The 27343-nt window shown below is 28.1% G+C and overlaps 1 protein-coding gene across 1 annotated transcript in view; it reads right to left on the bottom strand.

Annotated features, from left to right (window-relative positions):
- LOC123298003 (carbonic anhydrase-related protein 10) overlaps positions 1-25068 on the bottom strand; it is a 437349-nt gene extending 412281 nt beyond the window's left edge. The window contains exon 1 of the mRNA XM_044879852.1: positions 24962-25068. Coding sequence (XP_044735787.1) covers positions 24962-25013 — 52 coding nt within the window. The 5' untranslated portion in view covers positions 25014-25068. The remainder of the gene's footprint in view (positions 1-24961) is intronic.
- Positions 25069-27343: the final 2275 nt, after the last annotated feature.

Here is a 27343-nt window from a genome sequence, read left to right as displayed (position 1 = left end):
TGTAAAATAGTCGTAATTCGTTGAGTATAACAGAATAGTTGGCCATAATTTGTTTAACATTTACTGTTTTAAATTTTTACATAATTGTTTTACAGAAATTTTTACATAATTGATCTGCTTCATCTATAATCATCATTTTGAACCATAAAGATTTCTGTAAGTTCATGTGTTATTCTGATATATCAGCTATATTGCTGTACAGTTTCATTAGAAACCATTCGCTAGTTTTAGCGTGAAAGCCTAACAAACAAACAAACAAACATAGTTAACAGAAACTAATTTCCTTATTTTTCGAAAACAGTATTTGTTATAATTACTTATTTTAGCTCAATTTTCGACAAAGCACAATCAAGTAAATCATTGAGCGATGTCTATTGCCAGAAGATATTAAGTTTTAGAAAGTAAATAACACAGAAAGACAGTTTCAATTTCAAGAAAATTCATCTTTCAAGAAAATTCATCACCCTAAAAGCCTCTTAGATGAAAGCTTTTAAATAGATAATGCAGTAGCATCATAAAATGTCAGATTGTTTCAGTCGTTCAATGAATAAAATTGAATGTTATTAGTTTGGTCAGCTCTATTCCAACACTAAAACATCTAGTTTCATTCTATAGGTATATAGGTATGTATAAGTAATATTCTCCGATGCTACAACAACTCGGTCGGAAATATAATTTTCTTCCTGCTAACCTGCCCACTCATCAACTCATACTACTCACAATCACAATTTTCATTCGTGTACATTCATATCTTTTACTCGTTCGTATAGTTTGTAACTAGTGATTTTTTTAACCGAATTCAAACACAAAAGAGTAATGGATATCAAATCAGTTTGCATATATTTTTATGTAACAAAACGCCAAAATTTGGATAATGAACAGCGATTTTTATATTAAATGCGTAGAAAACGTTGAATGCGAGTTTATTGTTTTGGAAATTTTATTAAAAAATAAATAATTAAATTTCACACCAAACACATTTCATGAAACAATATCCTCAAAATCATCTTCAACAAGTATGTAAAGCATACTTTAGCTGCAATTTTAGCTTAATTCTGGATTAACTAGTATTAATGAGAAGGGTCATATCCCAAATTTATTTCAGTCGATATTTCGGTAGCTTATCGGGTCAATTTCAAAATGAACCAAAAGTTCAGTGTCAGAAGCCACAGAAGGCTAAATCGTAACAGCTTGAAAAATATAACTATTAATGACTCGACTGTGAATGACTCGTGTAATGATATATATCTATAAATTAGCAATGTCAAATTAATCTCGGAGAACACTTGCGTTTTAGCTATCTTGATATAATGAATGCTTTTCACAATGAATTGGCAGTACATAGACGGTGTGGTACTGAAGACTGAAGACTGTGATACTGGGAAGTTAGTCGTGTGGACTACAGGGGTCGCACTCACACGACTAACTTCCCAGAGGGGGGGCATTAGAAACAAGGTCTTGTTAGCCTTCATAGATATTCTTCGAACATTTACTGCAGCTGCTGGAACGATCATTTTCTCCATAGATAAATGATGTGTTTTATCCACTATTCAGATTCTGTTTATTCAGTTTTTTTCCAGTTTTGTTATTACTATTAAAAAACGACTCAACTAATTCTGCTGAAAACTCTTTCAATTCTTAAATAAGCGATTACGCGTCGAATATTAATAGTAACGTTTCAATGTAAAAACTGGTTCGCCAAATAATTGAGGCGAAAGAATCCGAACGAACATACGAACATACGCACATACGTACACACACACACACACACACACACATAGTATTCACATTGAAAAGGTTTGATTCGGATATTGCGGCCTTGAAATCGCGGAAATATGTAAAACTAGAGATTTTCAAAATCGGCCCCAATTCATTAAGTTCCTCTGGGAAGTTAAAATTGATCTGAATACTAGGTAAGGCTAGGTTAGTTTATATTGGCAGACCACGAAGGACACACTTAGGCTAAAGAGCCCATTGTGATACCATATATATGTTTTACCACTTTCCGGTGATAATTTCATTGATCACCTCCTCAAGTATTTTGAGAGGCTGAATGCACCTCCTTCATACATATACCACGCCTTAAACCAGCCGCCCATCACAATTATTATTTTAATTAATTTTTATTGTGGCGACGGGATCAAACGGGAATCTAGGCATACCGCGAATGGAATTTTCTACTATTTAATCAACTGAGCTACTACAGTTGACGTCTAACTACTAAGGTGTATTTGAAATCGTTGCATTTGCTAATGCTAAAATTAGTAAAAAAATTTGTTTTCATTTTGTGAATTAACTTATTTTGGTTTTATTTTTTTTAGCAAAAAGTATTCTATCCAGTATATCTTTTTTTTATATAGAACATCAAAACATCGACGGACGACCAACGTTAGGTAAAGGTGGAGATATTATTACATTTTATAATTAAAATTTGTGGGTTTTTTTATATGATGTGGTTTTCATATAATTTAACAATTTATAATTTTTATTTTATAAAAATTAAATACAGATTCTTTTTACGAGAAAAAGTTTTTTTTTCCTGAAACCAATTTGACGTTATGAAGTTTATGGTAGAGTATAAAAATTAAACTAAATGTTTTTTAATTTGTGATGGGAAAATATTTTGAAATGAGTATATATCATTGTTTTTATAAAGGGTTTCCTGTAATAACATTTAGTATTTTTGCATGTCCTAAATAAATAATACCATGAAAAACCACTCTCTCAGTGGAAGCTTACTGTGATGAAGTCACTAGCTTTAAAATAGATTTCTTTTTACATTTGCCATCAGTGTTTTTAATTGTCATTGTTTAAATACAGACAATACATACAAATATAATAATAAACGCTACATTAGGAAAAGCCGTAACAAAAAGTAGCACTGGCAAAGTTTTCTAGGATATTATCAACAGGAGCGAAGAAAGCCATCGCCCTGTTAAAAAATTACAATTGATTATGAAACTAATACGGGCTCAGTTTCAAATTCGACTACAAAATTCCCATGAACTAATTTTTTGAATTTAAAAATTTTTAAATGACCTGAAAAAATGTTTTTTATTAAAATTTAAAATGGAAAATTCTTAAAATTTTTTCTAGAGTTCCTCCGATTTTCACGAAAGTTTCAAAAAGTACGACTTTCTTTTTTTTATTTTCCTTCGTAATTTGCTTTTAGTTGGAAAACACTTGGAGTCATGAGGATCCTTGTAATGTAGTTCCCTTCTAGTTTGGTATTCAAACTCAATATCTAAATGAATCTAAAATAATGAAAATACAGCAAAAGAAGCTGTGAGAGCTCCGCTTTTACATCCTAATACTTTTCATTCAAAAGTATTCATGTTTTGAGGATTCGAATTACGAAACTTTAAACTTATGTTTCCGAAAAATTATAATTTGTCAATATAATTATATATAATATCCATAAAATAATTTATTAAGATTGCAAATTGAATTAAAACATTCAATTAGGTAGAAAATAACATAATTCTATTAATTATACATCAAATAACGTTCATAAAATACCGATGCTAATAAAATCTAAAAAATGATCGGAATTTTTTGGAAAATACATAAAATATACCACTAATACAAAAATAAATATTAAATTGTATTGTACCGCCAATAAAAAATGTTAACGAATAGAAAGATAAATAAAACATAATTTAGTTAATCGAATTATTTGTAGATGATTGAAAATATCGACAGTATAATGAAAATAATGTTTTAAAATTTTATCAATTTCATCATGAGTAAAGGTTGAAATGAATTTTGTTTGGTGTACATGTTGATATAAAAATATTTAATCAGTAGTTGTAGCTACGCTAAAAGTTAAATTATGACTAGCTATAATATTTTATTCTAGACATTGAAGTAAAATTTTTCAATTTCTAAAGTTGCTAACAAACAATCTTTAATTTAGAGACAAATGAATAAAGTTTGTCTCTAGAATAAAATATTCAAACGGCGAAAATTATTTTTATGTATATATACTAAGATTTCTAAATATAATTTGACATTCTGAATAAAAAAACGTTCACAGGACCCCCTTTAGGAACGAAGTTACTTGCGGAACCTTTTCAATATCGTGAAATTATAACAGGCGCTGCAAGTGACAAATGAGAGGCGTTCAAATTTTTTCTGCTTTTTCAACTATTAACTAGTAAATAATTCGAAATTTCAGTTCCACTCTTCATATACTTAATTTTTAGTTGAAAATTTCGAAAAACTCTTTTCTTGAAGTTTTAGGAAAATGACTAATTTTTGGCAAATGTAAAATATGGTAAAATACAGCTGTTTAAAATTTTTGATATCACTTGCAACCAGATAATCTCTCATAAACCATTTTTTTCTTTGTTTCGATCGAAGTTGTTTATTTTTTCATTAAGAAAATTTATTAAAATTTTGTCTGTATCATTAATTTCATCAATAATTCTAAGCTCTAGTTACAAATTTGGAACTAAAATTAGTATACCTTGATGTATATTTCATTTATATACAGAGTATAATAAAATAAAAATAAAATATCTCCTTTGTTTTAAACCAAAAACACAAGCAACAATTAAGTTTCAACGTTCTAAGGTTAGTACAATTCAATTTTGAGGATTCATAATAAAAAGAAAAAGAGAAATAGAGAATGAAATAAATATAAAAATAAAGTTTAAACGTTTCTTAGAGATAGAAAGAGATAGAGTTTAATCTATAAAACGCGTCACACACACCAAAAACAATTGATTCCAGGCTGCTGGGCATGGCAAACACATACACATACACATTAGATTACACTGTTACGAGTTTTAGACAAGTTATCCCACCATGGCAGGCCGCGTTAAGGAACTTCGTTCCAAAAGGTTGCCGGAAAAAAAATTAGATCACAAGTTTTTCAAAATTCGTATTACAATGGATCTTTCCAAGTTTTTATTCAAGTCATTTTGTTTAGATTTTTGAAAATCCGTCAATATTTCCATTTTATTTTTATATATTTTATAAAAAAATACTTCATCTCTATCAGTTCGAAAAAAGAACATAATTATCTGAAAGCCAGTGAATTTCGCAATGCCTTTTCAAATAAATATTCAAATTTAACATCAATCACACTGTACAAAAAAAAATATTAAATAATGAAATAAAGAAAATTGACTTTTGTGTACGTTTCTGTCAGAGACAATTTAATTGTGAATATAATGTTTGTGAAATTATTCCAACTTATTTGGTTCGTCTACACCCATACATACATGTTTGTTATTATTAACAGACGAAAGAAAAGTGACGATCAATTTCCTTTTTCCGTTTGTATAAATTTATTTTTGTTTTTGATGTTTTTTTCCGTGTATTTACATAGAAGTGAATTTAATATGTATAAATTCTTTCTTTATTCGCGTTCATATTGAATATATCTTGCCAATATGCCAAGTTACATTTATGTATCGATTTATATCTAACGAGAATATATATCATCATTAAGCTTCAATGAATTTTGTTTAATTTCCATGTATTCTTTTATTAAAAAATAAATTAAACTCGCAAAAATTCAATGACATCATAGCAAATTAATTTTATAAGATATTTATGATTAAAACATTATTAAAAGTTCTTAAAATTTTGACTCTCTCTCAAACAAAACGGTTAAAGAGGCATCAAGCGCCTTATTTGTACACTTTTTCCCTATCTTAAAGGCTGCAAAGTATTTCAGTGCTACGGAAATAAGATACTGAACAATGATTTTCCTAATTTTTAGGCCCCTAATGGAACATTTTCCAGAAATTTATCTTTTTGATTTAAGCACTTCTTCCCATGTCCTATTATAAAATTCATTGAGAAAACATTAGATCGAAACTCAAATCTGACAGGATTGAAGAAGGCAAGCCACTCAAAACTGAAATTAATAAACCTTAGAGAAAAAACTAAAGAAAATGAATAATTTAGACAGTTTTTTCAGTTTTGAATGCTATCAAAAAAGGTCCACAGAAAGAAAAAAAATTTTTCGTTTTAAGCTCATTTGAGATGAAGGAGATATCTTTTTTGTTTAAACTAGTAAAAAAAGTCGTTGGTCTAATGAAGAGCATTTAAATGCTTATTCTCAAGCTTGATTCCAAGATAAGACTACAAACGCAGGAGCCGTCATATTGAAGAAGAGCAGGAAGAGAAGGTAACAGCTGTGATAATATAACTGTATTTAGGATGGCGATTCTTTGTTAACATTTTTAACATATTTCTGCGGTTGATCTTGAGCACCTCAAAATAATGCTCCCAAATAGACAGGCTACAAAGCATTACGATAAGTTCTTACTAAGACAATTAGTAATTTTTCAAGAAGCATTACAAAATTTAATTCAAACTCCCTTTAATTTTAGATTTATTCCCTCAAAAATAATATAATTAAAATAGATTTAGTAAAATTGATTATATTAATTATATAAAATAATCTGTTAATTTGATAAAATATTTAATTAATATTTCTGATAATATCATTAAATTTTTGGCAAAAGTATTATTAATTTATCGACTAAAATATCATATTATATATACCATATATTTATTTAGAGAAGGCTTTTATTCTAATAGATGATGGTTTTATGTGGTTATATTAAAGAGTTTGGGAAAAGTATGGGGACTTTCATATACATATTTTATATGGTAGGCATGAGTGATTTTATTAAAATATATAAGCATGTTTATTTATTGTACAGTATCACAGTATGTGTCTAGGATGTAATGTTTGTCTTTGGGCTGAGTGGCAGTCGATATTTTACGCACCGAAGCCTAATTTTCTCATGAAATTTTATTACATTACGATCGAAAGAAGTAGCATATATTTAGAATAGCATATATATCGTTCACAGTTATGATTTGATGTAGAGTTCTACTGGCAAAAGGATTTGAAACATTATAATATTAAGCTATCAAAAATAAGGATCACTTGATAGATAACACTGATTTGAACTACGACAGGTGAAATCAATATTTGGCGTGATTCCAATCACAGTAATATAAGGTGGAAATCCCGGAGGGGAATGGAAGAATATTGAAGAAATTATTTCGGAGAAACATAAATGCACATAGCAAACACACATGCATTCAAATAAAATCAAAATATTTTACAAGCGACAATTACTGCAATGTAAATACCCTTCTACACCACTGCTTAGTGTTGGAAATCAGATTTCGCATCAAGAGTTTTACATTTTTAAGTAACCTAAACTCTGAATTACTTAGAAAAAAAGCAGTTAGAAATAAAAAATATAAAAAAACTTTGCAAGAAAGAATTGGAACACAGACGATGTGGTTGATGAAAATAAGAGTGGTCTAACGGACAAGAAGTTTCCAAGTAATAGAGGCGCGTTTTAGCAAACCAAATCGTTATATCTAATCTTACCCGTGTATATTTCTTATATATTTGCTATCCAAGATAATTTTTACTATAATTGAGTTACCATTATCCAGCGATGGGAATTATTCGAATAATTTTCATGATAAATCACTTATTCGTTATTTTATTTGGATAAATAAACGAAAAATATTTAGGGTTTTTTTGGTTATTCCATACCAATAAACACGAATAATATTTAAAATGGCATTGTTTTAGTTCTACCATAAAATATTTGATCAAATATGTTTAGCTATTATTTTTCGAGTCATTTGTAATTTTATTTGAAATTCTCGAATAATTTGATTATTATTATTCGTATTTCGTCATTCGAATACATTTTTCCCATCTCTGCTGACTACCTAAAGATCCGTAAAAAACTTAGTTATGATTAATCATCCTATAGATTATTCATAATGTGGTAATATAACCACACAAAACTAAAATTTGATCAAATTCTAGTAATTGCTTCCCATGTTGTTTTTGTTTTACAACGGGATCTGTCTGTATACGTATAGTATTTATAGTATGATGTATGTTTTATGTATAAAACCTCGACAAATATTCACAGTACTACAAATGAAAATGTCTAGTGAAGCATAAACAAACTATTTTCAAATGCGCGATAATACCTACCTCTAAATACAGGGGCGTTAAAAATTAGATATACAGTATTGTATCAGTTTTATATCAGTATCATACTTAGTAATTATTGTTGGAAAAATAGAAATAAGAATAAAAATATAAATCAAAATCATCAAATCTTAAAATACAGAAATTGTAAATTTAACACTTTGACCTCGATCATCAAGAAAATAAAATGACAATACTGTTTGTCTCTAATATTTCTTCTTATATACCCTCCTGTATATAAATATGTTTTATACCTATACACTTTGTAATTGTAACTGATGAGTTGGTATTTTATGAAATTTATGGTGTTATTTGTTTGGTGTTGACATACATTTGTAATCAATCACATAAATATGGATGTAGCTTTTATGCCAGATTTAAGAAACTTTCTAAAATTGTTTGCAACACAAAAAATTTAAAGCAATGATTCGCATAATATACTTTTCTTAAGGATATATGAGCATGACAACAATGTTTGATTTAAAGGCTCAAAATTTGTTTGTAGGTAGTCTTTTACTCAAAGAATATGTGGTTAAAATTTCAGCTTAGGTATCCGTGCAAATTTTTAAGAAAAAAGTCATTAAAAATCGATATAAAATACATTGGCTCTTATGGAGGTATCTCAAAAAACGACATATTTTGGAAGTTTTTGATAATTTTCATTTGGAATGAATGAAAACAAATTAAAAAAAAACTTTTTAATAGAAAGTAAACATATTAGCAATGAATTAGAAAAGAAAAAAACTAAGTGTCACCGTCCATATAAGGGATGTAAGAGCAGGGTAGATTAAGGGTTGAAATTATTTTTATCTTATTTTCAACTTTGATGATGAATTTTGTTATAACTTCATGAATGTAGACGAAAAATAAGAAAATAAATTTTTCGATATGTGTCTTGGTCTTCGAAATATCGAAAGCTAAATAATTAAACAAAATTTTCAATTTTCAATATTTTGAAAATTAAGCCAGATATCGAAAAATTTTATTCTTACTTTTCGTCTTATATCGTCAAGTAATAATATAAATTTATCATCAAAATTGAAAATATCTATTTTTAAATTTGTGCCCCCACTACCATGCTCATACATCCTTAAGTTTATATATAAGTACTAAAACAACATTTGAACAATCGCAGTTTGTTTGGGGTAAATTTTAAGGTAGTATAAATTCAAGAGCCACAATACAAAATATAACTATTACACATTTTCAATACACAATATAATCACATTGTCAAAGTTTTAAACTTAAAGTTCCGACGTTAATGCTATTCGTGAATTTAATGAATGTTTAATTTTTCATTAATGGATCGAATCGACCACGTAATTGTTCAATCTGGAATGCATGTTAATCAAAATTCAAAAACAACCCGATTTTGTCTATTCTTCGCAATCGGCCTAAGCTTTTTATCCGACCTTAGATGAAGGCACACCAATTTAAGTCTCTTTTTACCCGACTTTAAAGGAGGGTCTATGTTTTTCACGCGTATCTTGTATGTGTGTATATTTGTTTGTAAATTTCTTTAGTACCTCGTAGGGATTTCAACACTTGAGGTATCATAATATCTGTTTTAAAAACACAAGTGTTTTTAGAAAGGTGTTTGAAACAACTAAACAATATCGCGGATTTTTGTTGTAACACATAAAAAAAATAGTTATTGAGTATGGTATCAAAATCTAGAAAATTAAAAGGGGATTACTTACATAATATATATAAGTTACATGTTTAAATTTAATTAGGGAAAATAAATTGATTTAAAAGTTTATTATTGTATAATAAGAGGGTTTTTTAGTGATGAGGCATTAAAAAGTCTAAAATAAATTAAAAAAGTGGTCTAGGTGCGACCCGAAAGGTCCACACGACTAACTTCCCAGTGGAAAGGATTTTATATCAGAGAAATTATTTTATATCGTTTTTATTATTTTTTTTGTAAATAATTTTTTTTTCATTTCAGAGTTTTCCGCCTCCGGACCCACCAGGGCAGGCTTCGCACCCTGCAACACCAGGGGCTTCGCCCGTTGGTACCCCCAGCGGGGGCTTCACCCCCTACGCCCCCGAGGCGTTAAAACTATATAAATCATAAGTGATAATAATGATAATTATACAATTTTTCATTCGGTTCAAAAAACGGCTTGACCGATTTTTCTCATAGCTTAATCAGGTCTAAGTTACATAATTATGCGTTAAATGAAACTGCCCATGTCAATATCATCATTTGTTCTCAAGATATATGCGAGCAGAAAATTGAATCCGAACATGCATACATACATTCACACATGTGCACACACGGACATCCTTTTAAAAACCCTACTATTCGACTCTAAGGGCCTTGAAACGTGGAGATATGTCTAAATTTTCAAAATTGTACCCATTACAATAACTATCCCACAGGAAAGTTAATAATTAAAAAATAAAAAACTCACCTGTGTTACATAAAATATGAAAAGAAAGAAACAAAGCCAGTAGTTTAGATAGCGACTTTAACAGTAGAAGTCCATTAAAATCTAGACCGACTCAAATATTTCCAATAATAAATAATAAAGTGTTTAGTAAGTCTCTATGTAAACTACTGAATTTGTTCCTTTCTTTTCAGATTTTACTTCACACAGTCGGTTTTTTATTTTTTAAATTACTTATTTTATTTTAGACTTTTTGTTACGTAGTTACATTAAATTTAAGTTTTCTTAAAACATTAACTTTTCAATTCACACAATAACATCATTTAAATGTACCATAAATATTATTAATTAAGTATTTATTGAATAAATATGTGTTTGGGATCATATATTTGTGTATATATGTGTAAAAAGCTTCCTCTTCATAAATACATATAGTCTACAGACCCACGCTCAAAAACTTAGTTGATACTGATGGAATAATAAATGCATAATCATTATTCCTGACTCAATATAATAATTAATGATTATTAATCGACAAGTAAAACATTAAAATTTGAAGGTTTTGGTCATCATGGTCATGATTTTTCATTTGTTACTCGATTATCTTTACGTTAGAACTAGAGTGATACCCACCTGCTTCGCTGGGTTTAAAAGTAAAGATTGATAAATATTGCTCTCGCTGATCCCTTTTCTATAACACTCGAAATAATGGTAAGAATTGTTTTACACAGGTAAAATATATGTATGGTTTTCTATTTTTTTAAATGTATAATAGTCGTAATTATTCATTGAGTATATCAGAAAAGATGGCCGTGAAATATTTTATATTGACTATTTTTATGTAACTCATGGTTATGTCAAATGACTACTTCTACAGAAATCTGTAATTTATGGTAATGTCAAATTAAAATAATTTCTAAAATTTTTTTTGAATACATTGTATAAATTATATCTCATGCGTTATTCTGAAGTATGAGCTCTATTGCTGTACAGTTTCATTAAAAACCATTCGCTAGTTTTAGCGTGAAAGCGTAACAAAAAAACAAACATGCTTACTTTCGCATTTATAATTTATAGAGATGAAAATAAAATTTTCCTTTTATGAATAGGAACGTCTCACTATCGAGATATTTTTATGTAAAACGTTGAATGCATATGCACAGTCTCAAAGGTAATGTAATCAGTCTCAAAGTTGCCTGCGGACTAATGTGTTGTGTATACGTTATGAAGCTTTGATAATTTTTAAATTACAATATATTTGTGTAGCTAAATATAGCGTTTTGTTCAATGAACTAAATATTGAAGATTATTTCATTTCAATTGAAAATACATGGATTTCTCTCATCAAATATACATTCACAAACTCATGCTCATGTACATATAAATATACTAATAAAAGCCATGGTGAATATGAGTCTAGGAAGCTAGATCAATAGGCTTTTGATTCCGTTAATTATTCTAAAGACTATCCTAAAATTAACGCAATAAGTAACTTTGATAGAAAACATAGTTTTTTTACTTAAAAGTTGCAAATTTTTTATTAATTCATGCATGCTTGCAATATAGAGTTGTGTATAGAATAGCATATCCGATTTTTACCATATTTGGTAAAATTCCAAGATCTTGATGACACATCCTTGACTGTTTTGTATAGCTTACTAATGGAGCTACAGAACTGAATTTTCTGGAGACATGAGTGATCGCAGACTCATCATGGTCTAATCTTTGAATTTTTTAAAATTTATTTTTTATGTTTGAAGCTAAATCTATTTCAACCATAGTTCATACGCAAATCGCAAGCTATACCTTCTTTAATTTTTTTATTTTTAAAACTTAATTATTATTATTTTTAAAACCCAACAGTGAAATTGCTGTCTTTTTCATCGAGTAGGTACTCCATTTTAAAAAACCCTAAACTCCCATCTATCACGATGTCTTTTCTATTTCATTGTCAACACTTTACTACGCAAATGAGCAAACAAATTGTAGTGAATTTTGTTTCACCTTTATTTCGAATAAATTGATAATAGATTAACCAAAAGATTGCAAACTTTGTGAATAAAAACATCCCTAATGACGATAATATTTCTGCCAAGAAATTTCCATTAAGAGAAACATATTAAGTATTTCATACCATTTTGATTTTATAATACCCTAACTGAGTCTGCAGAGAGTACGCATGTAATTCATTTTAGAAAAATCATCAAGCAACATGAGTTGCCATTTTGAGCAGTTATTAAACTTATTTTAGGGCGATCATAACCTTCTCAGGTTTTTGTTCGTTGTTTCGTAAACAAAAATTTTAATCAATTAATTTTCGTATAAAATTCGTATATTCGGATAAAATTCTCTCAAAAATCAAATACTTCCGATGATATCCCGATCTATACGGAAATATTCGAGATAATTTTTACAAGACCATTTTTCAGAAAACAATAAGAAAACAAAAATTCGAGTTCACAAATTATAGAAAAAATGTATGACAATTCTAAACTTTTAATAAGTGAGACATAAAAACCCTTCCGAAATGTAGATTACTTCCGAAATGTAGATTACTTTAGATATCTCAAAACGATTAAATTTCATGAAATTTTCAAGACGAAAAGAGATGACTTTCTCTAATCAATTTGAAAATGTTGAATCTTTTTTTGTTCGTTATTAATTTACAAAAAAAAAAAAATAAAAATCAATTTTCATTTAATAGGTTGAAGTATTTATTTTTAATACAGTTTTTCAACAGCTATAAACGTGATATAAATATATAATTCTAATAAAGCGTGTTAACAAACGTTTTTAAATGGTCAAGATTGAAACATGTAGCACCGTGCACAGAATTTCCCTTAATGGCCGTATTCGAAAAATTAACGGCTTGTTAATCAGTTTTGTAAAATATGTTGCATAAAGAGTACAAATAACTGCAATGGGCCAATCAAATTAACAAATTCTCCAAAGGATTAGGGAAAATGAAAGACTAAGCAATAAAGTATGTAGAGGCATTTCAAGCCGACGAAACACGCAATGACAGATGTGAGTATACTTTTCTCCTTAGATGGAGTCACTATATGATTCGAATAGGGAGACACCCTATATTTTCTCTACAACTATTATATTCCTAATTCGCACCGTGCGCGAGTTTCGTTTCCATGACAACGTTACACTACTTTAATTATATAATTGTATGGATGCATATATAATTGTATGGATTGCAGTTACGACTTACATTGAAAATTTAATATTATTGTCCCACAAGTTTAAATAAATAATTATGATAATTTACATTTGAAAAATTATATTTGTGCAATTTGATTTCTTATTTTCACAATTTTTAATGCTTCAAGTTTAATTTATTATGTTTCAATAATTTTAATTTGACATTTTCTATAACATGAATATGTAAAGAACTGCAAATTAGTCATAACAGCGTCCTTTATCGCCAAAATTTTTCACTGGAAGCGCTGGCATCGATTTTATTATCTTTACCATGACTACCACACAACGAATAGTTATAAACTAAAAACTAAACTTATAATATCCTTTTTTATACGTACGTATACATGATATAAAAAGGATAAAGTACATAATAATAATTTTTTTTTCAGGGAACAATAGAAAAAATCTGTTACAAACTATTACATTTTATGAATACACACAGCTCACATTTATTTCATTCTATTCATTGTATTTAAGTTAATAAACACTTTTGTTCTTATCATTGACCGGTCACATATATAAAAAAGAACACATTTTCTACTATTGTTGTACCACCAATATATTAGTTTAAGAGCTTGTAAACGATTTTACCTCCATATAAAGATAAAAAATTAAAGATATATTTATAAAGGATATTTTATTAGGTTAGGTTAGGTTAGTCCACGAAGGAAACACTTAGGCTATAGAGCCCATTGTGGTACCATATATGTGTTTTATCACCTTTCCGCTGATGCATATACCTTGCACTACACCAGCCCATCACAACTATTAATTTAATTAATTTTGTTGCGACGGCGGGAATCGAACCCGCTACCCTAAGCATATCGCGGACGGTATGGGTTACGCCTTAACCAACTGAGCTAATAGTGCGACCAACTGAGCTAATAGGATATTTTATTACAAGTATAACTTTTGTGTGGAAATTAACCACACACAAATTGTTTTTGTAAAAACATGATTTTGGGCCCGAAGGAAAAATTTTCTGAATCGAATGAAGCGTAAAAAGTGCATAATTTCAACACCGCACATGACTTCACTGTTTGTGGCTGAAGTTTATTTGACAGTTGATCGACGATTTTTGCTCAAAATATTGTGGTATATCAGGTTTAATAGGCTTACGCAAGAATAACGCTTAAAAAATATTAAAAATTGTACTATTGATGTGATCTTGAAGGTCGCAAGTTTGCGCCGATAATCCCACGCATATGATTAATTAGAACCCAATATTTGCGTTTAAAATTGCTACGAACCTAATTCTTTCATTGGTCCAACCGCAGTGTCCTTAGTTTAAGTCTTGAAGAAAAACACCAGTTATATCCTATGTTTCAGCAAAAATCAGAGAATATCATCAAAAAGAGACATTTTGAAATAGGAACCTCGCAAAAATGAAATAGAATTGTCGACTTGACTTACCTTTTCTTAAAGTGCTGGGCGTTCTGTTCCGGGCTTTCACTACAGACTTATAAAGAGATAATCTGTTTATGTCAAAATCTATTAATTTGACGATATTAATTATAGCATCATTATTAAAGGTCATAAATCTGAACAACTTCTCAAAATTTAAAAACCATTATTCCATTCCAGTATACTTGTACTCTATATTTTATACGGAAGTCTATTTCAGATACAGCATGTTAAATATGCCTTTGTATTTTTCTAATACAGTAAAATGGATTCCTGTATGAATCTGCTTTTTGACTAAAAATATGAAAAACAAAAACCAAAAAATTTTTTAACCTCTTAAAACCGGTTGCTTTGGCGTTTGTAATTTTCCTACCAAAAAAAAATTGTTGAAACGATAAAAAAATAATCTAGCTAGGATTTCAAAAAGTTTTGATTCTCCAGCATGTTAAAAGTCTTTATCTCACAAAGAAAAAATATTCTAAGGCACAAAGTAATAAAGTTTCTAGTATTAAAACCAAGGAAAAATAAATCGAGAAAAGTTATTAAAAAGTAAAAGCTATTTAATTGCGTCTTAACGTGTTTCTCTGAATAGAAGAAATGATGTGGAAGTATAGTGTCAAAGAAAAAGAAGACTTGAACCTGTTCCTTGAGCAAAATTGAGTGTACCGTTGATTTTATGATTTCGATTTCGGTTTTTGATAGGCAAATAAAAATCGTCAGTAATCACAGTTACCTTTATCACTCTCAAAACGGATAGAGAGGAGAACATTAAAACTCGTTAATCTGGAATCAAGAAAATTCAAGATATTTTGGATTACAGGATTTGTCCGAATTATTGTACAGAAAAATGCAGGATGTGTATGAACACACATCACTATTTAGGTTCAAAAAAAAGAAAGTGTTAAAGGGTTAATAAGTGTTCGGGTTACTGGAAGTTTCGAATGATTGAGACTTTACTGTAATACTCTTGTCTTTGTGAAACTTTATACAATTCGCATATTTTCTTCAAACATTTTGTAGTTTCTATTTAAATTTTTTATAACATTCTGTCAAATGAACCTAGAGATAGACGTTACTTTTAAAACTAAAGCATCACGACGGCTAGGCTTGCTTGTACAAGAGTACTACACAACGGTGATTTAGTGCAGTATTCAACTAATACCATTTGGCTTCTTTCGATGTAGTAAGTTTAAGCAGCATCATACATAGTTTATAGTTTTGTTTTAAGAGCTGCACCATCATCAACTGGAACTACATAAACTAGTATTAGTACAAGTAAGTGCATAAACTAAAAGTAACGAGTGATTCCTGACGATTAATGGACATAAAAATATATCAAATACAACTTCTTGTAATTTTTTTGACTATATGAATGAATCATTTTTTGGTTATGAATAGTCATTAAGATTTTGTGTTATTTTCAGCAAATTACCTGCATTTCCGTTTGAAACAGTGTGCAGCATTATTTTACGTTGACAATGACATTTCGTAAATTTGTCACATATTCCGATAATTCATGTTTTTTCCGTTTTTCTGTTTGTGAAAACTTTTATCGGTATTGTAAAGTTTTATTCCGAAATAAAAAAATATGGTAAAAAATATCACAGAAAAACTTTAATTTGATTTCCAAAAACTACAACTTGGCCTCTAACCTTAATCAAAAAAGCTTCGAAAGTTGTTTTACACCTTCTCTTTTCACTTTTTATTTATTCACTTTGAAATTTAGCCCTCCTAATTTCACTCCATCAAAGTTTTATTAGGCTGCATATATGGAGGAAGTACGTGTCCCCTCTGTGGCTCCGGGTTAAATCTGGTATGTTGATACCCAGCCGATATTGGCCTGTACAAGTAACTCCGGTATTACCGGAAATCGTGACGGATAACTTTCACAATATAATTTTTTTAAATCGTAAAACACAAAATTTTGACAAAAAATACAAATTGACAGTTATAAAAAGAATTTTGCATTTTCTCAAAATTTATGGCAAGCTGATTCAATTGAAAAAGTTTTAGTTTCCTAGGTAACCAAGATATCGGTTTTTGGTGCCTGTTATAGTTTTTTTTTTGTTTTAACTTCCAACCAGCAAGCAAATATCGTATGAACAAAGTTCCAATAATGACTATAATAATATAAAAGGACTTCATGAACGAAAGGGCAGTATTCGCACGAGATTGACTTGCGACTGCGATTCTTTGGTATCTTCTAATCGCTCTGTAAATGATAACGATGATGATATTCATATATACATATATTATGATACGATTTTATCTAGAAGAGAGGAAATCTCATCTTACAACATATATATACACAAAAGTGTCAGTTTTTCATCTCAACTTTTAGAGCACATACATTTATATTATTGTCTGTATACGTATAGTGAGAGCAATGCACATAAACCGTTTCGTTTCATATCAAAAACTTTTTGATAAAATGAATGTATATTTTCCTTTTTTTGATGATAATAATTTATGTATTTTATGTATGCACTTCTAAGTTTTCAAAAATTTATCATTTTAACATTGCGAAAAATTTAATTTTTATTTTTTACATGTTTTTCAATTTAAATTTTTATAAAATAAACTTTTATTTATTTGTTTTCCTAGCCATAAAATATTCGAAAAAAGATAACTAGAAAGTCCATAATTTTTTTTTATCAACATTTTTAGGTTTTTCCCCTAATTAAAAAAAAGAAAGTTTTAATAAATTTCATCATCGTTATAAATTATACACTATACATTCAACGGCGAAATAAGCAAATAGTATAAATAGCTTAATCCTTGCATCAATTTAATTAATACATTCCTAACAGCCAACTAACTTTTTCGTGTAAGAAAATTATTGTAATTGGGATGTTTTAATTGATTTTAATGTTCTGACAAGAAGTTATTTGAATAAGAAATGGAACAATAATTTTATTCGATACCGGGTTGTCGGAAAAGTACATTTCGTTTAATCCAGACATTGCAAATGGTTCATAAAAATACGAAGCCGAAAAATTTTGGTCCTCAAATTATTCGATTAAAAAGTTTTTATGTTTTATGAAAGAAATATTTAAATTATTCCATTATTCTTGATGCTAGAATATAATTCTAAATTGTTGTAATTTATGCCTAAAACTAGCTTGAGTTTAACTTGCTTATGTTTAAAAGCCCAGTGAATCCATTCGCTTCACTGGGCTTAAAAGTAAAATCCACCGCTTCATATCCTCCAAGATATAACTTATGCCCCTTCCATAACACTCGAAAAGATTGTCTACCACAACTAAAATATATGCACAGTTTTCAATTATTTTAAGTGTGAAATAGTTATAGTTCATTGAGTATATCAGATAAGATGGCCATGAATTTTTTGACATCTACTATTTTAAATTTTTACAGAAATCTGTAATTTATGGTTCAAAATTATGATAATGATTATCATAGATGAAGCAGTAAAATGTCAGAATAAATTAAGTTTTAAAATTTTTTTTAAAAATATATTTTTATAAATTTTAGCTCATGTACTATTCTGATGTATGAGCTATATTATTGTACAGTTTCATTCAAATCAGTACGCTAGTTTTTGCGTGAAAGCGTAACAAACAAACATCCTTACTTTCACATTTATAATATATATGGATAAGTATTCTACACATTACTATTTGCCTAGTTTAATATTAATAGACGATTTAAACAACGACTGCTTTGACAATTTGAAATTATTTTAATGAAATATATTCCTCCCACAAGTCCTTAAACCTACTTGTACGAATTAAATGTTAAGGTTGTTGCTGCGCTTCAGAGAAAGAAACACCATGCACTTAAAATTTTTAGAAATTGTTCTTAAACATGCTAAGAAGTCATAATAATTTTTTTTTTAACTGTCTGAAAATTATGCAAGTTTTTTACTAAATAAGTTACCGTAAATTAACATTACACGGTAATAAATTTTTTGTGGATATCACACACACTCACATCATTCAAATTTTATACAAACAACATAATTATTTCTACCACTTGAAGATAAAGTTTAAACATCGTATAAAATACGCTTTATATTCTTATTTTTAAAGATAAAGATGTAAAAAAAAATTTCAGATTGGACGGTATAGCTTGTATATGTATACTTAAAATGTAAATCTGTATAAATTACATCACAGATTACAAATATATAATATATAAGATAATAATTTTGTACTTTGATGTTTACGTGAAAATGTAAACATTTTGTTGTTTATAATGTAAACAAGACGTTTTCATATGTATGCATACAACCAACATACAATTTATCGTATGTACTATACTGTAAGTTGTAAAAGAATATCGTTACTTAACACTCCCATAGTTAGGTATCAGTTAAAGTAAGGAATATAGGTGTGTTTTGTACCTACAATTTAATGCTTGTACAATTTTAAGCGTCTCGTGTATAAACATTGTATAAATATAATTTTATATGTATACACGTAGTTAAGGAATTTGTATATATTTGGAATATAAAATAATTATTTTAATAAAAAAAACCCGACTGCGCTACATAAATACTGAAGGGGAAAAACAAGTTCAGTAGGTTACACACCGACTTTAATAGTTCTTAGTCACTAAATACCTATATCGACTCAAATTTTCCCAGTAACAGTAAAATCTTCCCAATAACTCTCAAATCTTCCCAGTAGGTCCAACAACTATTGAGGTTGTTATGTACAAATTTTAAATATTCTTTGATTAGCGTAAAAATTTTTTAAGAATTCTATTAAATATTCTTGGTGAAAAAAAAAAGTATAAAAAAAAAGCGGTTTCTAAGATAAAAATAGTAAAAGTGAAAATTGAATTTCAAGCACTGCGATTACCCTTTATTCTATCAATTTGAAATTTGAATATGTTATAGGTATATATCTTCTACCTAGCCTGTATACGTATTCTATCAGGCCTGGATATTTTTCGAAAATCCTGTTAATTTTTCCAATTTGCTTTTACTCACCCAGATTCAGTGTTTGAGTCCTAGGCAGGTAAAAACACGTACCCTCCCATTATATTTTTCTTTTGTTTGAGCGAAGTTTTGTTTGAGAGTACTACGCTCAATCGAAAGAAAAATTTTCAATTTTTCTCGTCCATTTTCACCATTTTAATGGCTGGGTATTTTTACCTACCCTGGGACTTTCTTTCACAGAATAAAATTTTGAAATACTTTTGTTTTTTTCATCATTTTTAAGCAAAAAAGTACTCTTGTGATTTTTTTGCAGGCACTTTGTTTTCGAAATAAATTTCTTGAAAAATTAAAATTGCAATATTCGATTTTTAAGAAACTGATATGTTATTTTCAACCTCTGAGAGAATTGACTTAACTACAATTCCTACAGTTCCTGCGCTACAATTTCTTCTGTGATAATTAGGATAGCATAATATTTGTTTATGCGGATATACTCCCTTACTATTATGTATACACTCTTTTATACATTATATATACATAAATACTTGTGAAAAGTGTATATATATTTTCTTTCTAGTTTTCTTTTCATTAGTAAAGAACAAACAATGTTTTTATGAGAAATGTAAACTGACTTTAATTCTTTGTGAATTATTTTATCGTTTATAACGTAATTAATGTCTTATTTTGTATATAAAATTATTATAAATAACATTATTATTGCTACAAAGTGATTGATCCTGTCATGAAGTAAATAAAAAACAGAGATCTTTATAATGTCTAGCAATCACGGATTTCTCAGATTTATTTGAAATAAATTAAAAAGACTAGTGAAAACAAAAATTGACTGAGTTAATACCATGTATAGTCAGTGTTAAGTTGAAATACCATGTATAGTCAGTCAGTGTTGATTATGCAATCGTTTGTTTCTTTAGGTCATGTAAGCTACGAAAAATAGTCACTCTTAGAAAGCCAGAGTCGTATAAACATAACACGACTGTGTTGTACTATAAAATGTTTCTAGCCTAATTTGTGCCCTCACTGGTATACAGTGTTTACGAGAAAAATTTTCTTACAAACTTTGTTTTTTTATAAGGAACATTTAAACTTTTTTTTCTATCTCTAGCGGTTTTCAAGATGGATCTTACAGGACCCAATTTATCTATGTTGCTTTCACATCCTGAGCGCGTTATCAAAATTTCAGCTTGATATCTCTTTTCGCTTTTGAGTTATCGTGTTCTCTCATGGACAGACAAGCGGAAATGGACTAATTAAGTGATTTTATGAACACCTTTATTAAAATTGTATTCATATAACATTATTTTTAAGCGTTACAAACTTGGGACAAAAGGCACAAAACTTAGTATACGTTGATATATTATAGGTTTGGGAACCTATGGAATGGAAATTTATCAATTGATTATTGTCAAAATTTCGTTCGGAGTCAAGGAGCTTTACCGAGAATTTTGTTTCAACTTAATTAGATCACACTACTTATGCAAAATTACTTAAATATTTTAAATTATAATTTTCAGATTAAATTTATTCAAATTATTATGATGAGGTTTTGAATTTCGGTTTTCTTTATGCCAACGCTCATTAACTGTTTAAAACTTTGTGAGTGTTCGTGTACCTGCAATTATATAATTTGTAAACAGTTTGTTTTTGAACTTATGATATTTACAAAAATAGTTATTATTATGTTCGAAGTCCGATTTTGTTTCAGATACAATTAATTACATAAAATAATTCGTAAACAGGAAAAATTGAAATTAAGTTAAAATAAACAAATTCCGATAAAAATTGACCTGTATATTACAAACGCAGTTTAATTTAAAAAAAAAAAAGATACAAATCAAATAATCCAGGAGCCAGGTCTTCGTAGAAGCATACCTATTGCTTATTAGTATTCTTATTCAAAAATATTTACAGGAATACTTTGAAAGTTTTATTCCTGGATATTCCACAGTTTCTATTCAGCTCATTTTACAGTACTTTGAAAATTGATTTTTGTACAAAGAATTACGTAAACAATAACTCGGTGCAGCTTTGAACTTCGGTCAGTTTCAAAAATTGCTCCTGATCATGCTCTTAGGTTATAAAAATCAACCAACTAACATATAATATTTGCGAGCTAAATAGTATTTCTCATTCAGTTAAATTCTCTACCAAATGTAATGAGTGATAAAATTAATACACACATTTTCAAATAATTAAAATTGCACTGTTTCAGGTATTCATCAAACAAAATTATATGAATATATTTTATTGAATATATAGAATGTTTTGAAACTCGTAGACATAAAAATTTTGCAATTTTATAAAAATATTACTCGAGAAGTTTATAGGTTTATCATAAATTAGTGATAAACCTATACCACTTTTTAAAAAGTCACTTGTTTAACACTATTTTGAAGTCTGTGATACCATATATTTATTTTACCACCTTTTACCAGCTCTTTAATTATTGTCAGAGTATTGACCAGCCCATCACAACTATTAATTAAACTATTTTTTGTTGGGACGGCGGGAATTGAACCCACTACCCTAGGTATACCGCGAACAGATTTGGTTACGCCTTAACCAACTGAGCTACTATGGTTGACGAGATTAATAATAATCTGTTTTAATTTTTAATTTCTGAATATCTAAGTAATAACGAAGTAAAGTTTTATATCCCGATATTCGATGGTCACTTTTCAAACAGATTTTTACGTTTTAGGATCCCTTGGTTCCAAGAATACAATCTCATTGGCGATTGAGTATGCTTGTGTGAACTCTTCACAGAAATAAGAAAAATAATTCATAGAAGCCTGCGGTTGTGTTTTCATTCTTGAGATAAAAGTAGGTAATATTTAAAGTTCTGTTATTATATATCTCAAAATGAAGTCTTATAATATGGAAAAATTTATATTAATTTTTTTCTTTATTGTTGTAAAATAAATCCTAAATAAAAAACACTACAAACACTTTATTCACAATTTCAATTCTTTTCTTTCGAAAATGACTATTTTATCATCGTATGCCTTTGAAATGAAACGTTCTAACCAAGCATTTAAATGAATTTTAATACATATTTTGATTCAAAAATGAATATTGTATTACAAAAATATTGGTACACCCTATATAAATCATTTATAATCATACATTTTAAACACACAATTTAAAATTAAATTATACAAATCAAATTATGAAATTTATCAAAAACACACACATATTTATTTTGTGGTTATGGAAAAGGTATTATCGGTTTACCTACCTAGAATTTGATTCGAAATCATGATTAGTGATAGATACGTTTAGGTTAAAACTTACATATAATTTATATACACATGACAAATTTTAGTTACATAAAAGGTTTTGCCAAATAAGCAATATAATAATTATTATCATTAAATGAATGTAAGTGATTAAATTAAATACATTAAACTTGAAAGTGACTGAATAATTTATGAGGAAGGTTCTTAAAATTAGTTTAAATTAATTGTAAATTAATGAGACATTTATTTTTGAATTTGGGGACTACGGATTTAATTGATTAGTTTTCAATTATGTTTTAGGGAAGCCCGCATTAAATGCTCGCAAATTAGCCGTAGTGGTAACTAGTTCTTTCTGTGCAGTAGGTAATAACTAGTTTTTATACAAGGGATGTAATTTTTGATCCGTTTTTTACGCCATTCATTTACGGTGCGTGAAATAAGTCGATATACGCTCGATTAAGGTTTGAAATATTGTAATTAAAAATATAGACAAGTATATACACCAAAAAAATTTCATTTATCAAAATATTAAAACCGTAACATTAAAAAATTATTTATGTCAATATGTCAATCTTATTTACCGCGAGTCAAGTACAAATGCCAAGCTTATCTAGAGACAATTGAAGGTTTGAAAGTTAAATTTGACTTAAACGATTACAAATGTATTGAAAATTGGGTTGTCAAAGTGGGCTTCTACATGTCCAACCGACGCAATTATTGGAATGAAATACTTGAACGGAAGACTTACCCTTGAAAATATTTTACGTATCGTTGGGAAATATTTAACGCATTTGAATCTAATATATATTTTAAGTTCATGTTAAAAGATGATTTGAATATTTTAAGCCAGGTTTTAGAATTGTAAAATGTTTTTTAAAAAACCATGACATAAACCAAAAATATCAATGCCAATGAGTAAAAGAAATGATACTCTTCCCTGTCGAAAAAGTGTTTATAATTTTGGCTTTTCTAAATAATTTTCATAATATAGATCAATCACAAAAATATAGGTGTTGCATCCGATTTTATTTCATTGTAAATTCAATTACAGTAAGACTTTGGCATGGTAGACGACTTAGAACGAAATTTTATAGAAACTTGAGGATCAAATTTATTATATTTTTGCTAGAATAAATTATATTTCACAGTGAAGTCAAGTACATTTTATAGTGAAACAAATTCAAATTCAGTGAAAAAATAAATTGTTTCATAAAATCCTCTTAGTCAAAAGACATGGAATCATAAAACGACAATAGTATTGTTATTATGGTAATATATATTTCTGAATTTATATTATATATTTCGATATATCTACGAACTATCAAAGCCTGAAGATTTAGTGGAAATCACTATTTAAATAAATAAACTGCTTTTCAATTACAAATATGCCTTCACTTAATTAAAAAAGGCATAGTAAGAAAAATTTGGGTATGAAAATTACAACTTTGCGTAGTTTTCAAATTAATCCCACGGAAGTATTCCTTTTTACATTAAAAAAATTCCTTTAAAATCACTTCAATATAAGATTTTTACGTTAAAAATTATAGCTCAATTCTAATTATTTAGAATTATATAAAAAAAAATTATATACGCGACACCGAGGTAGTTAAAAGTATACATGCTTATAACGGATATTAATAAGAAAGTTTAAATACGATTTAAAGATAAGACGAGAAAAATAAGTAAAAGTTATTTTAGGCGAACGTCCCTTTAAGTATTGTAAAAAAGTTTCAATAAAATAGCGAAATGTTTGTTACAATTAACAGTGCACACATTCAACAATAAAATAACTTACCGTAAATAAAAATAGTCGTTAGAAATAAAACAAGTGTACATATGGACTTCATTTCTTCTTAGAAATGTTTCAAATAAATCTCGAAATCAAAATATAAACAACAAAAATATTGTAAAAAAAAATCAACTAACAAACAACAAACACACTATCAAAAAACATAACAGCAACACTTCATAACAACTGTTTCATTTCATTAATTTTAGTTTTTGTATTAGAAAAAAAAATTATCAAAGTTCAAAAAGTTTATCGCATAGTTAAAAACTCTTGTGTTCAAACAAAAATATTTAAGTTTATTTTTGATCTAATCGTATAAATGTACAAAATATCGAATAAAATTTTATAAGTGCCATCATTTTTAATTAATAAGTTTTTTATCAAAGTTTTACGTAATAAACATTATATCGTTGTGAGTTAACGAATATATGATAACAACGTACGGTTATTGTGAACACAACGATCACTAACGCTCAACTAACTGAGAATTTTCATTTGTAGAGTGTATTTTCATTACAAATAAAAGGATTTTACTTCAATTGTTGCGAACATGTACATATATGCATGCCGAACATATCCGAATATACACGATGTTTGAAAAAGCTCATATTCGTATATTTCGTTATAGTGTTAGTATTTCGCACTTGACAAGTATAAAATCAAATCTAGATAGTGAATTCTCTGAGTATAGTGTGCTTGCACTATATGTAGTACCTATTCAGTGCTTAAGTTTTTACTACTGTATATATATGAAGCTTGTGAGAGAATCAGTACATTTTCGAACTTTTACATTAAAACACTTATAGATTTTCTATATATGTGTGTGTATATCTATGTATATTCGAAGTACGTACATTCTTCGCGCTTTACATTATTATATTGTTAAAATGTTATATTTATTGCAGTCGACTTGCGCGATTCTAAGAATTCTAATCATTGGCTAAAATAAATTGATATATCCAATAGAATTTAAGTGTGTGTGATTTTTGTTCATTGTAGATGTGTATTTGCGCAGTTTATTATGTTTTATTTACGTACAATATTTTTGAAATGAAAATTTTTCGGCTAAGTTTTTATTCAAATTCATTGTCTTACATTGTCTACCATAATAACAATGGGATTATAATTAAATTTAATTATTTATGTCATGTCATTTAAAATGTCAAAATATTTGTTTAACCAAATAAAACTTTTTAAAAAAAAGTAGCTTTTATTAAACGAAAAGTAGAAAATAATTTTGTAGAAGTTACACACATAACTGACTAATTGTAAAAGCTTGAGATGCTCAATACTTAATTACATAGTTACAATACATTATATACAATACAATACATTAAGTTACATAGTTACATTAAAAATAATTTTTGATTTAAATTTTTAATTTATGCTAAAAATGGTAGGTATATATATATATATATATATATATATATATATATATATATATATATATATATATATATATATATATATATATAAATATATATATATATATACATATCGAATATGGTGAAAGGTAAGGGAAAATCAAGACGCTCCTTGCGACGGCTGGTCATCCAAAAATGTCTTTTAAAAATGATTTAGCAATTCTCAATTCCTTAATACCTTGAAAATGGCCAGTATGGTTTTGTATTTCTGTTTGCTCCTGATACAGATTTTTATAGGATTCTCTTTTAAATCAAATAGGGGATTCCCTTGGACGTAAATTGTGTCTCCTTTGATCGTAAAAGAACTCAACGTAAGTGGACTCCCTTGATTTTCAAAACTGTAATAATTACGATTCAAAAGTTTATTTCAATGAAATAAAAGTTGAAAAGTTTATTGAAATAAATACGAAAGTTTAATGTGCATCAAGTTAGCTTAGCAAGTATTACGCATCGACTCCAGAGTAGGTAGATAATTTGCCGTTAATTAGTCGTGAATTAGTTGTGAAAATACCGATTTTGTATTTTTTTTTTTTTTTTTTGGGGCTTTGCTAATTCATTTACGAAAATCCTAAAGTCATTTTATAGAGGCGTGCTTTGCTAACTTTAAGTTAGCACACAAAAGCACCCAAAAAAAACGAATAAAAAAAACACTGATTTTGAAAATATTCTTTCACAACTAATTAGCGGTAAATTCTTATTATATTCCCATTATTTTACGAAGACCCCTTAAATCATTCTATGGAGACGTGACTTGTTTAGAATAACACATCTTCGATTCTGATAACAAAATTATCATTTTGCTGACTGTAGGTAATGAAATTTCGAAAAAACACTATCAAATAGAAATGTGATCGCACCGTTGCATTTCTATTGATTTATAGGGTTAAATATATTGATCAAGAAATTCCAAATTTTATTTCTCATCTGAACTACAATTATACGCTCCATTTATGCTTCTCAACGA

Source organism: Chrysoperla carnea, chromosome 4 (genome assembly GCF_905475395.1).
Source record: "Chrysoperla carnea chromosome 4, inChrCarn1.1, whole genome shotgun sequence".
NCBI lineage: Eukaryota > Metazoa > Arthropoda > Insecta > Neuroptera > Chrysopidae > Chrysoperla > Chrysoperla carnea.
Note: the sequence above shows the minus strand (reverse complement) of the source record. Positions and strands in the feature narration are given on the sequence as shown.